The sequence below is a fragment of the Coloeus monedula genome, assembly GCF_965178545.1.
Source record: "Coloeus monedula genome assembly, chromosome: 2".
Taxonomy (NCBI): domain Eukaryota; kingdom Metazoa; phylum Chordata; class Aves; order Passeriformes; family Corvidae; genus Coloeus; species Coloeus monedula.
This window is the reverse complement of record NC_138782.1, coordinates 54,300,394-54,314,596: the sequence shown is the minus strand read 5'-3', so window position 1 is coordinate 54,314,596 and position 14,203 is coordinate 54,300,394. Positions and strand designations below refer to the sequence as shown.

Genomic DNA, 14,203 nt, shown 5'->3' with positions numbered 1-14,203 from the left:
TGCCCTTGAATCTGCCATATGTTCCAGTGCTTCCTAGTTTCTTTGCGTTTTGGTTGCATGACGTGGAATAGCCCCTGAGTTTGTCTGCAGGTGTTGGTAGAAATGAGGCTGGGCATCAAATATATGTGTAGATGTAGCACTAGATTTTTCTTTTTGGTAGCTGTATTTCTTTCATAAATACGCTTATGTATGAGCTAAGCTCATAGGAATCCTCTGCACATATGAATGGAAAATCTGGATTTGGAATGTAACAGCTGCTGAGCAGCATGAGTAGGTCAGGAAAGCATCATTTTAAACTAATGGTGGATTTAAGTATTAAAGTGTATTTTCTTCAGGATTACGATTTTAGTAATATTTATTTGTAATCAGGAATTCCCTTTTTGTTTCATCTAAATTTCAATCTTTTAAGCTTTTCTATGTGGTTAAAGGTTAATATATTCTTATGGCAGCAACTTCCATACGTACTGCTGTACTTTGTTCTACCCATGTTTTGATTTGGGGAAAGCAGAAGCTCTCAGTCTGCCCAAATGTTCTGAGTTTTTTTTTATAGGTGGTACTAATGAAGCTGCAGTATTTTTTCCTCTCTCTCTCCTTCCTCGAGGTTTTTCATGATTCAAATTGCTTTTTGCCACCCTCTGCACTTCCCACTCTTGTACTTGCACTTTCTAGAGAGGGATGATTGATACACAAATTGAATTTATCTCTGGGTGGTAGGAGTGCTGGAAATAACAGGACAACTCCTCTGTTTGTATGAATTCTAATACTCCATTTTAGTTACGACTTCTTAAGACACCCAGATCCCCTTCCTAAGCTAGTACAATATATTTAGAGCTTTGTAGGGTACAGAATTCAAATCTTCTCTCTAAATTGTAGTACTATAAAATCTGACATGAAATTCATCTGCTGTTGTGATCCTTCCTTGTGTGTTTAGGTCTGCATGGCGCTGCATAGACACCCAAGGTAACTTTTAGGAAGTGCTGCTGCTGGTAGCAAAATCCAATTGTCATGGATTAAGGTGTTGCATAGTGTTCAGTGCAACTCTGCCTAAGAGCCAAACTAGCCCAGGACACAGTGAGATGATCCACTGGTTTTAGTGGCAGAGCCACTTTATCTCTTCTCTAACCTGTGATTCAGTCTGTCTGTCCCTAAACAGCTGTTTGAGACTGTACTGTACACAACATCACTAAAAGACTGAGAAGTGTAGAACTGGGGACACCATAAACCTGCTCTGTTGATAAAACCCAAGGTATTTTCTAACCACACTCATTTTATCTGTCCCATAATTGATTGTCACATACATATCTCACTGTTTCTTCTCTTGATGAATAGTTGTATTTCCAAGATTCTCCACCTGAACTTTAAACCATAGTTAAGTATTTACCCAGGACAAAAATATTGCCATACAATTAATTTTTCTTTTGCTGTTCATTGATACATTTTAACTTGCTGGTCTGCATTTTTTGTTTTGAACCATTAAACATCCGCCTCCATCCAGACAGTGCCTGTGCAGAGTGGGAAGATGTATTGACTTAGCTGTACTTGAAAATAACACTGTTAAATCTGTTACGGAAAATGGAGCGGTTTTCCAATGCTGACCATGAAGAACTGCTCCTGGGGAAACCATCACAACTCCAACCCTATGCAGGACAGATCTCTAGGGGGCTTCATTCTAAAATCCATTTTGCAGTTCTGCTTACATCTGGGGGACACATGAAAACACTGTGATTCTGAAGAGTGGATTTTTTTTTTAGAAAAGTTTAAATTTAAAATGTTGGCTAAATAGCACTGAAACAAAATCTATTTCCAGCTCCCATATTTGGTTCAACTGTACTATTTGCATGGCATGAACTATGTGAGTATTGTTACTGAACACTTTGAGGTACAAATGAATTCTGGCTTTAGAAATGTTGTCAAAGTCAAGAAGAGTCCCTGCAGTGATATCCATCAATGATGACAAGTATTTCTCACTTAGAAATACTTATCAGTGTAGAACAGCAATACTTCTCATATTTTCAATTAAACTTCACAAGCCTCTGCCATGCTGCACTTATAAATAACATGGTCTGAAATTGAGAAATGAGAAAATGGAGATTAAAACTGACCAATGATCCTACGGAGAACTCATTACTGGAACTGAAACAATAGTAGAAGAAAACTCTCCTTTAAATACTTAACCAGGGAAACATTTTTCCTGGGGTTTGAAAATCCTTCTACTCTATGCTTAGGAAAATTACATGGAAATGCTTTCCTTACTGGGAACTCCATTTATATTCATACAGCAAGTCTAAGGGGAAATTTAGAGAAAAGTTCTTCTCAGAAATAGCGAAATAGCGTACTAGGAAAGTGATTATTCTGTTGGTAGGAAGGAGAGGCAGTGAGAGAATGACAAGCAGCAAAAATCCCACTGCATCCAAACCAGAATGTCTTCTGCAAACAAAGGAGATCCTTCAATGAACTGGCTTTTACCAAAGAACTTGGGACACTTCACTCTTACTTTTTTAAATTTTTTTTATTAGTTGTCATTCTTTGACATGATGAATACTTACAGCAGTATGTTAAAAAAGATACAATTAAGTCTCTTGGCATCACTGCATAGCAGTCACAGCATTTTCACACAATCTAGTGCTTCCTTTCAGAATGATGCATATGGCATATATACGCACATATGGGGGCTGATTCTTGGTCCCAGTGAAGCTGGGGGGACCAGTGTTTGGCCCATAGAACTGTGTAAGATATGTGAATATATATATATAAAATGCTTTACAATAAACATGACATATACAATCTTGAATTCAAAGACAAGCAGAATATATTTTACATCCAAGTCAAGCTTATGCTCTGCACTTAAAGTTTATGTACCTAAAATATTGGATGGATTATAGAAACAAATAATAGAGCAACAGTTTGCACCAATCAAAGTAATTTGAATACATATTCATGGCATGAAGCATGCCTTGTGTTTTCGTTTTGTTTTTTGGGGTGGCTTTTTCTGGATTTGCAGGGTTTTAATTCAAATTTAATTACTGATTTTTGTGGGCCGCAGGGGTCATGGTGGCATCAGGAGGGAAATGGCCATACTTTATGGACAGCTGAGTGACTTAAAATATAAGGTAATAAATTATGGCTGGTACCCTGGCTGGTACCTGAAAATAAAATTGTGACTACTTGAGTTTCTCCTTTCTGAGGAGAAGTCATTTGGAAGGGCTAAGTGTGCCTTCTGTGTCTAATTTGATGCAAACTTTTAACAGAAATTTAAACCACAGACTGCAAGAGCTGGTGAGATCGCTATGGAGTGTAACAACAGCCTTATGTCATTTACAGCTTTCTCATTAATTGTTGGGGAGACTTTGGTTTTCTTCATTAAAACCGAGTTTATACAAAAACAATTGACCTGTGCTGTAGATTATCTTAGATACAACTGCAGATCATGTGTTTTGTTTTTTTGTTTTTCCTCCATGGACTCCACTTAATCTCAGCTACTTCTCTTTGTTCCTTGTATTCCAAAGGTACATGCTGCCAATAGTCCTTTTATTCTCCATTTGACTGGTGGCTGGACCACTGACACTTAAAATCACAATGGTAGGTAAAATCTTTACTTAATGACAATGCATATGTATGCATTATTCTAACCAGCCTAAGATTTTCACTTATTATCACTTCTTATTGTTGTTATTACACAGAATTGCCTCTTAGATGGTATGAAATCTTCATTTAGAGGAGCTAGATTTTAACTGAATTGCATTTGTGAGGCATAAAAACATTTTAACATCCTGCTTTTCACAGCTTTTTTCCGTTTTCCATATATGAAAACCTTAACTCAGTTTGAAAACTTGAAAATCTTTCAGCTGCACTGGCCCAAGTAAGAAGGAAAAATAATTTACAAGGGCTTTCTGTAAAGTGGCTGATAGGGCTGACACCAAGATCTGTGGTATCTGCATAGCTTTACTATTTTGTGCATCAGCAGCCTGTTGGCATCCTGCAGTGAAACCCCAGTGCAGAAATGCCCCCCAAACCAGAGAATACCAAGTATGTGTCACAACTGCCATGTGCCAAGCACTGGTGCTGTTGGATCGGCTGCAGCCCGTTATGGTTTCTACAGGCAATCAAATGGTTGCATTTTGCATTACAGACCCCAGGGGATCTGGCTGCCACAGCCTAACCTTTCCCAGCACTTCTGTCTGGAGCACCTGAGGCAAACTGGCCCAGGCCCAAACCTGTGTAATGGGCTTGGCTCACAAGCACAGAAGCATTGCTGGGGCCACTCTGAACCTATTTAAAGCACTGTTTCATTAGACAAGGTGATAGAAATCTAGCAGGTATGTTCAGTGCACCAAAATCCCCCACAGCCTGATAATTTTCAGAACAGCTTTTTAAAGTTGAGGATTTTTAACTTGGTAAGAGCAAACTTGTAATGGACCCCATAGGTTCCACTTGTAGAAAAGGGCTGGGGTTTAAGGTGGCTGTAACAAAATCTGATTTGTCACTAAGCCTTCCTGTTGGACCTATTTTCGGGAAGCTCTTCAGAAACAGCTCAACAGGTTTCTGTCAAGAGCTTTTTATGCTGCTAGACGCTGGTTTTAACTAAATTTCAGAACATTTTTTAAAAATTCTTTGAACTAGATGGAAAAGGGCTTCCATTTCTCAGTAAAAAGATAAAACATGGGAAATCACATCCTTTTGTATGGACTTAAGTGCTTCTAAGCAGCACATTACATCGCTCATGTAATGTCCTAATAATTGTCCTACATCTGTCAGAAGGAAAGGTACACCTAAAAAGCTGCAAAGTGGTGGTGCTTCCACCCCTACCACCCCCATGTGGTTAAGACATTTATGTCCTGTAGTTAGAAAAAATTTAAATCTACTACAACTCTCTCGAGTGCCCTTTGCTTGCTGTGGTCCTTCTATTACGTGAATCTCATTTAGATTAGTGCGAGGAAGAGGAGGTTTTCTACTAGTTGTACCTTACATGACAGTGGGGGGGCAGAAAAACATCGCTGGAGTGCTTCGTGTGCTCACTGTGCTTTGCACCTTCCTACTTCACTGGGTTTCAGCCTCTTTTCTCTGAAGATACACACAAAGAATTAGTGGAGTAGATCATCCTTCACTAAACTCATGCTTTTTATTTTCCTTTAAACATATTAATCACCTTATGAGCATGAACTTTCTCTCATCAACACAATATCCCCTGTAATTGAGAAAAATGTAATTTATTTTCCCTTGCACTTTTATGAGTAAACATCTCATGTTTCTCCAACACCAACTTAAAAAAGCTCTTTGTCAGTCTCTTCAAGGTCTTCACATCCAAAGGTGACTATCCAAACGTGACTACCTGGCCATACCTGCTTGTTCTTCTGGAAAGCAGCTGTACAGATTTGATGCATGGGGGGTTCACAATAACGTTGTACTTCACCTGAATGCAGTTATTCTTCCTGGGGGCAGAGGAGCAGGGGACAATCCCTTCGGTGCAACGCAGTAGTGTCTGAGAATACAATCTCATTGAAATGGTGGAAGCTTAAGTGAAGTTTAATAAAGACTTTCCAAACTGAGGTTGTTCATGGCATAGTTAAGGCCAAGTATCTTTCACAAACATGAGATCGTAGAAAATTCCTCAGCCACTATGACAGCTAAGAGGATTTTTCTTAATAGTCTGACTGCAACACATTTTTTTCCTTCATTGACTGAGACTAATCTAAGAAGTCAGTTGAAGTATTCTTTTAATTAAAAGAAAAATACAAATGCATTTTGATGCTGACTATCTAAGGAGGGAATGTGGGGAAAAAAATCAGCTACACTGCAACATCTCTGGAGAAAACAGCCAAACTCCAGAACTATTAGAATGATCGTTTTGTAGATCACTAAGCTATTTAGTAAAAATTCACACTCTTGAATAAATGGTAATCAGGTTGAACTGTCAAAGCATGTGGTGTTGCTGTGGGACTTGGGGGTTTTTTTGAACTTGAAACTTCAGGCTCTGTGAAACATTTGCCTAGACCGAATGTGCAAGGTGCCATGGATTAACAACACGGACCCATATGGAATGTGTTTGAAGTTTTCAAGAAGTTATCCTGCCAGACTTCATTCCTTAATGACCTTTGATACACCTTGGATAGTGGAAAGGCAGTTCAGAATTGAATCTCATAATCATATGATTTTGGCAGCTATCAGAAGATGAAGGATGCTGAAAGTTAAGGCTTTTATCCACAAACAATGGTGTATATTAATAAACTCTATACCATATTTACAAATGCTTTCTCTTGTATTAAAACTAACAGTATTCTGTTCACAGTGCCAATGTTTTTACAGGTAGCAATCATCCCACAGTACTCCAGTATTTTGGCATGGGAATCAGTAGCGCTTTGTATTTACAGAAAATGTACACATGAATATAAACAGGTAACTTGAAACAGTACTCAAAAGATAGATTTGTTCGTGTTTCAAAGGTTTAGACTGTACTACACCTTCCCTTTCGGCTGCGAGGGAATACTGTTCCTTGCAATGAGAAGATGCCCGTCTTTTACCCAAAGTGGCATAAAAATGATTACCAAAACGAGCGTTGTTACACTGGAGGTGTGTATACGGAGAGTAACTTCAGTCCAAGGTTTATAGAATCTGTTGTTTAGTGCACAGAATACAAAAGTTAAAAAGGTTTTTAACTACTAAAACAACCCGACTCTCTGCCCTCTGTGAGCACTGTCCTGCTCAGTCAATGTCCTCTGGATGCTGGAGATGCTGGTGGTTTAATGTGCAGCCCAGCTGCCAGCCTGGAAAGGTTGTGGTGCTCTGGGCCTATATACATATGTCACAATATGACTCATGGTAAATGAAAAGATGACCAAAAGTGCCTCTCTGTGTCCCCTGTTCTCTCCGCGATCCTCCCTGATTCATGGCCTGGCTTCCCTGATGCTGACTGGGACTCCGCATTGGGGCAGTTCGGGATCAGGAGTGGCGAATGGCATCAGGCATGTGCAGAATGGAGGGGGGAGAGGAACACGAAGATCAGAAAGAAACCCAGCAGAACTGTGGGCTGCTCGTGAGGACCCTCAGAGCTTTGCCATTTCTTCCCTTCGCACGGTGTTGCCAACAGGCTCCTGGCTCCCCAGGACCTTGTTTGCTGCTGTGACCAAGACAGAGATAGCAGTGCTAGAAGGAAAAGTGCAAAGCTGCCACTAAGGAGTCTCTTCTTCATTTAAAGTCTGTTCCTGGCTGCCAGTCACTTGGCCTGAGTGGTCATTGCTCCTACTACTGCTGTGTTGCTTGTGGAGCAAACTTCTCCACTTGGTCTTGTTCCTCCTGAGATGGTTTAGCATATTTTCAGATAGGGGAGTGTTGCCTGTAAACTGGGCCCACCTCTCAAAGAGTGGCTCAACGATGTATGTCATGAACCCTGCAGAAACACACGGGACACCTGGTGAGCAACAAATAATTCCACGAGTGCACTGCCCCACAGAGTGCCTTGAGAGCACAGAGCAATACAAGTGGCAAAAGCCCTGATAAGAAATAACGAACTCTCAAACAAACATCAATTCATTTTGAAATGTACAGCTTTTGACCAGCATACACAACAAGATATGGCTTTATCTGCATGTGATAGTCAAGCAACCCTTTGAGGAGATTTCAGACAAAAAAGTAACCAGTGTATAGTCATACACACTGGCTGCAATTTTTTCCCACGGGTATTTTTTCCCCAATGCAAAGACTCCTTTTTCTTTCTGTTGAACATTTAGCTTTGATAGGTATATTTTTGAACATTTTAATTTAGAACATATTTTTTAACTCTTACTGTGTCTGCAGCTCTTGTTGTTAAAACAACTGGATCGGAGTGGGGCACGTGGTGGATAAAGTTTCTCTTAGAGCTTGTGCCACAGTCAGATAAACATGAAGAGAATGAAACTAATACTTACCAATCTGGATGCTTGGTATTGTATCCTTCTGCTGATTACAAAGGGGACTTATTTCCAGTTCAAATTTTTGTTCCAGATCACCTGCAAAAAAAAGAAAAAAGAAGAAAATATTTTTCTGGCACCTTTATTTCTTCTCCATACCTGTGCCACAGCCTTACAGTATCTGTGAGGAGCTGGAAACTTCTACCACTGATGACCACGATAAATGTCTAAATATCTTCATTTTCTGGACTTTTTCTTTTTAGGTGTCAGAGAAACTGATTATCCATACAAAGAAAAATCTGACTTTTGAATGAACACTAAATCTGAGCATGTAAGTGTTCTGAGGACCTTAATTTTTAAAAATAGACTCATGTGAAAAATTTTTACGACATTCTACTTCATTTACTCATTGTTGAAATATCTTCCTACCAGAAAACTGCCGTATATCAATTTTATAAGAAACGTGTCTCCAGCAGTACTGTAGTGGAAAAGAATACTGTGTTCTTGTGGAAGTGGCTCATAAAGGGAAGAGTGTTGGAGCCTGGCAGTCCATAGCTGTGGCTCCACTAACAAACTAGTAAGTGCCAGAACATGGACTCCTGCAACGTTTCAAGTGTCAAGAGCTATGGAGTTCAGGTCATAAATGTGGAAAAAGAGTGAAATTAGAAGTCTGTCTTGTTATTGTGCTGTAGCTGGGTATCAGGGTATGCCTGTGCTGCTGCACTGAGCGTATTTATTTCCTGGGTCATCAAGGAAGTCCCCAGAAAGGCATCTGCACAGAACTGACCTTAGACAGCAAAGCAGTTGGCTGAACTCTGAGCCACCTTCATAGCAGAATATTTGACTAATTGGACCAGGAGGTCTCTGGTTCCAAATCCGGGACTGCCCTGAAGATTCCTGCAGGCAGCTCCTGCTGTGACTAGCCCTGGGGACTGTTTCAAATTGTTGAAAGAAAAACCTGGCTGGAGGATCTGCTCACTGCAGATGCCACCTCAGTTAGCTCCTGATGCAGAAGTGACCAGATTTGGCATTGAGAAGATGCTTATAAACAGTCAGTAGAAATTATTCCTGCAGAAATGGTCACAAAGGACAGGCTTCTGTACATGGTGATGGCAAGAGATTTTTTTATGGAGTTGAAGGCAATCAACAGCAATGACCATGCTGTATTTAAGAATTCAGCACAAAAACATCTCAGAGAGTCTCGTTTGCTGACTGCTATCCAGACAACAGTCACTTGTTCTGCTGGAGAGACTGTATCCCCCATGCCTGCAATTACTTCATGCAAAGATTGCTCCGAGTTAAGTTTTGGGTGTAGGAGTTTTTTTTAAAACAAACACTCTCTGTCTGTGAGTGCAACACATTCATCCTTTGTGCCTGCTAGCCTTCTGTGCCAGTGTACAATCCTGGTTACTGCATGAGGTACAGGACCTTTCCTGTCTACAGTACGGAAGGGAAGTGAGAGTTAACCGGGAGCAGGCTAAGATGTGCCGCTTCCCCTCAGACAATAGTATTTTGTCCATCTGATTTACTAATACGGATGTAGTGAGGGCTGGTTAGGCAAAACTTTCCTGTAAGAAAGACAGACCTGCTAGTTTAGACAAAACACTGTATTCAACCCATAAAGAAACATTTTGCTTTCAATCCACTGTTTTAGTTTAAAAGCTCTTTTCTCCCCACTAATAGTTTTAACTTAAACACTATTGTGCTACTCAGGTTCTATAGCCCCATATGAAACACCGTGTGCATTTCTAAGCCTTGCCTTCCTTCCCTCTGCACCGTGCAATTACTTCTTAAATGTGAGCAGAGAATTTTCAGTTCTAATTGAGTACTCAGAAAGTATCAGGAAAACATTTTTAGCTTCACGAACAATCAAAAGGAACAATTTAGCAAAACTGAGACAAAATAACAGTTTCTCACGTTTACAAATGTGCAATTTGAAAGTCTTCTTCTTATCTACTCCTCCAAAAATTTTTGACTGAAAGAAGGTTTCTAACTCCAGTGATATCCCCTCTGTATGTGTTCTGGGTAGGAAACAGCTGACCTGTCTGCCTCAAAGTGTATCAACATTTTCTTGTCTTTCAGAAGTCACTTAATTGACACAAGTAAGATTTGCCTTTCCATGGTAAGGACTTAAAATGATGGTCAATCTTTCTGTTTCAAATTACTACAAAAGGAACTGCATTAACTAGTTCCTGAGAACTTTCTTGCTGGGGAAGACCTTCCAAGCAATTTTAAAACCTCATCAGAGAAACTGATCACTAATGTTGCTTCAACATTAGCCATTTTCTTGAAAAATTTTTCTTACTAGTTCCAGTTTCATATACACAAATCAAGTTGTATTACTTACCCTGTGTTCCTAACTGTGTTGACTTTTAAAACATCTGAGAACAAATTAATGTATTTTTCTAGGAAAGGTTTTTATTAGGAGCTGCTGTAGGCATCAGAAGCTCCCTGAAATGCACCTGGATTGTATATTTTATTTACTAACATGTAGTGTAGATGCACCAGAACACTGGAAGATTAGGATCTGAGTCTCTATTAAAACGGCCTTAGAAAGGTTCGATAAAAAAAGATGTTCAAACTTTGTATCTGTTCCAGAAGGAAGATTAAACAAAGCACTAATTATGCTGTTATCTGTCTCATCTATAGTTAAAAATCAAAACATGAGACTTTATGGTTTCCAAATGTTAAACTTAGTGCCAAAAAATACCTTCAAGCCCCATCATTGTGTGTGAGGGGGTAGAAAGGTCTACAAAAACACTTTAAAGTGATAATGGTATCTAAAAGCATGCTATTTAATACTGGGGGTGTTGTATCACTGAACACGGTTATACAGCCACTAGTGGTAGTCAGAACACACTTTCTGTATGTTGTTCCACATGAAATGCTCCTTTTCTCCCTTTGATGCTTCCAGATGGTCTCATGTACTCAGGTATCCCCTTTTAGAGGTCTATTTCAGATGTTAGACTAACAAATCTTGAGGGCTGTGGAAAAAGCTTACATTTGTAAGAGCTGAGCTGTCTTTCTTGGCATGGTCCCCCAATACATTAAAGGTGAGGTACTGCACCTCATGAGCTGGATACTGATTATGCCTTCACTACACATCTGGCTAACTAAACCTGCATCGGGCAAGTTGCTTACGTTGCTTCAAAGGCATCAAAGACATTTCACCAGCTTAAACTGACAATGGCTGAAAATTAATTTGCTGACCTGTTTGTCTTTGTTACAAACTAACTGTACCAGGTACCAGATCAGAGGTGGCTTAATTTTGTAGTGCACGGTGTTAAATGAACTGAGAACTTCACTGTGTGCTCTTCCAGTGTTTGTACCACTTGCCTTCAACTCTCAGGATGCTCTGAAGAAAGATTTTAGCAGTGATTAAACTCTGCTGCACCCTGTATTGTAGCACAGCATGACCCTGCCTATGCAGATGGATCCAAATGGTGTAATTACTGTGTTTCAGAAAAACCCCTGCTTGACTGTGCTCTCTGCAGGGGTCTGAAAACATTTGCAGTAGGTTCTAGCTGAGGTTTGGCTTGCTTGCTTTGGCCCTTTCAACAGCATGCTGGGAAGAGTGTTCGAACCCTTTCTCTGCATTTGCAGGCAGAAGAATGTGTCATATTTGGGAAACAGTGAGGGTAAGGCTCCCATCAGAGTTGTAGTGGGAGCATTAAAAGCGAGACAAAACTCAGTGCTAGGATTTTGGGGCAGTGTGGTGCTGGCACCATTCCAGCTCAGAAACTCTCATGGTGACTGGAAGGTATCAGAGAAGAACCCAGCCCTGTGCTTTACAGCTGAATTCAGGTGCTGAGGCACAGCAGAGTCCTCCCTCCTGCCTGATGCTGGCAGAGGAGCAGTGAGGGCAGAGATACACTTGTTGCTCTTCCACCCTTCCCACTTTTCCAGTGAGGCAGCGTATCTCTGAACAGCTCATTCTCAAGGCACATTTCAAGGCAAGCTGGTTATGCTGAATGCTACCTCTGACTTGTCACACAAAAACCATGGAAAGCTGAGGTGAAAGGGGACTGCTGTGAGTTGAAGAGACTGACCTTGCCGGTAAAACTCTTCGCAGACCCGTTCACTCCACTGTTTGCTCAGATCCCAGACCCGGCAAGGGTTGCAAATGTCAGCACACTTGAGTGCAATCTGAAAGCAAGAAGGAAAGTAGTAGTAAGAGAAGAAGTTACTGTTTAGCAGTGCTTCAGCAATAAATCTGCAGTCATGAAACTTCCAGGCCTTGCCAGTGATGCTGGGAAGGGTTAAGATTACCTTTCAGAGACTCAGCCTCACCCAAATGTGCCCTTTGAGGAAAGAGCATTTATTTAAGCTGCAAACAAAACTTTCATTCAGCCCTCCACTTTACCATAGTGAGAACAAGAGCAGGGCCACATTCCAAGGCTGCAAAGTGTTTTGGATATTCCTTGCAAGGAATAAGCCAACAAAACCCTCAGGCTGGCTCCTGCTGACTGCTTGGCTCCGCATCCATGGCTGATGACAAAGAAGAGAAGAGCCAAGCTGGTGTATTTGAGCATGATTTCTCTGCGGTCTCAGTGAGTGACCTGGCATCTCACTTCAATTACACTTCATCTTAATGTCTGCATATTTTTGTTTACAAAGTTAAGCACAGGGCTCTCCACACTGCCCCTGGCCTGGTTTCACTTAGTTAACTAGTACTTTTAAGTGCTTCGTAGGGGACTGAGTACAGGGAGAGGTTTTTAAAACCAAGTAACTGCTTCAGAAAAGTAAACCATGTAGTAGTCTGCCTGTCTTACTGCCTTGGAACAAAATACCATGTGCCTTGTTTCTTCACACACTGAACACAATCATTCACTCTGACAGAAGTCAGAAGTCTTTCTGGCACCCGGGAAGAAAACATGAGAAATATTTCCCACAAGAGTTCAGACCTGTGAACCAGCAGAGGGAAGTCTCCAAGTCATTTTTCTCTTTGGATTAAGCTGATTAGCTATAATGTTACTGTCTATTACAAGGACGTTTCAAACATTCTTTAGCTTATTCCAATCAATCAAGATTTCTTGATTTTTTTCTTTTCTTTTTCCACAACTAATCCACCAGATAAGTAAATCTTACTATGTCTGTTCCCTTGTTTCTAAGCTCCTAGTGCATAAGAAACCTTTTTTGCCATAGTTGAGAGCTCTAATTCCTCTGCTTTAGGCATTTGCACAACTTTCTTGCCTCATCTGTCCAGAAATACGGTCAACCTGTCATCCTGCCCTGCACGGTCTGTGCAGGAATCTGACAGAAGACTCTGTTTGAGGCAGCACAGGTGAGAAGCTACTACATTTCCCACACTGCTGGAGGGGGAAGAATTAACAGATCAGCACTTCTTTCCTTGAAGCTGTCACCTTTTCTGTGACTTTGATGGAAGGAAAGTATGTAGGTGTTTGTTTTATAAATGAAAAGGATTACTTTAACTTCTTTATGTATTTAAGAATGAAATTAATGTAACTTCTCCAAAGAAGCAAGTATTCGTAGCTACATTAATCACAATAATGCTTTAATAGGCAGAGGTATATTCTGAAGAGTCTGCTAATGACTGGAGCTTAGCTGGAAGAACCAGTGTGAGCCTATTTGATTTTTGAATAAAGCATGAGTTTTTCAATAGCTGGGCAGATGCACTAGAGAAACACCTGCAGCCATGGCAACAGCTGTCTCTGCAGAGGCAGTTTCTGAGGATCCATCACAGGAACAGGACTTGGACACCTGATGTCAGGCTGTCCTGGAAAGAACACCAATGAGGGGGCTCTGCTGCGAGATGCTAGAAAATAACACCAGTGGAGTGACATTTGCCAGAAGAGAGAGACACTACAAATGAAACATTACCTGGCAAGAGAAGCAATGTTCTGGAAATAAAATAATTCCTAGCTTATCTTCATTCCATAGCATTTGACACTCTCCTGTATCTGTTGCATGCACAGCTTTTTAACTCAAGGAAATGACATAAGGAAATACTGGAGGCACCTTATGCTTGCCTGATGTGCCAGAAGGTAGCAGGAGGAAAGTGTTCATGGCAATAGGTGAGGAGAGGCTGATGTCCAGACATGCTATCATATACTACTCTTAAAATATACTAGGAAATACTGTGACCTGAAAAATTAATAAAAACCATTAAAAAAACATTTTGAAGTTACCTGAAGCATAAAATGTCTGTCTTGTGCATCCTCCAGCCTCAAATCCTGATTGTCAAGATGAGATTTCAGACGGATCAAAAACTCATTCTGCCTGTTGATGTCTGTTGCCAAGATGAGGGAGCCCAACTGCTGCTCAATGTCCTGGCTGCAAAGGAAGAAAATAAGCCCCTT

At 40.6% G+C, this 14,203-nt stretch overlaps 1 protein-coding gene across 4 annotated transcripts in view; it reads right to left on the bottom strand.

The window, feature by feature from the left end:
• Positions 1-2,490: 2,490 nt before the first annotated feature.
• The window catches only part of PDE7B (phosphodiesterase 7B), a 173,059-nt gene continuing 161,346 nt past the window's right edge, over positions 2,491-14,203 (bottom strand). For all 4 annotated transcript variants that reach the window (XM_082302470.1, XM_082302471.1, XM_082302469.1 and 1 more), the window contains 4 exons: positions 14,033-14,177; positions 11,933-12,029; positions 7,902-7,982; positions 2,491-7,384 (listed from right to left, as the gene is read on the bottom strand). In XM_082302470.1, the coding sequence (XP_082158596.1) occupies positions 7,167-7,384; positions 7,902-7,982; positions 11,933-12,029; positions 14,033-14,177 (541 nt within the window). In that variant the 3' untranslated portion in view covers positions 2,491-7,166. The remainder of the gene's footprint in view (positions 7,385-7,901; positions 7,983-11,932; positions 12,030-14,032; positions 14,178-14,203) is intronic.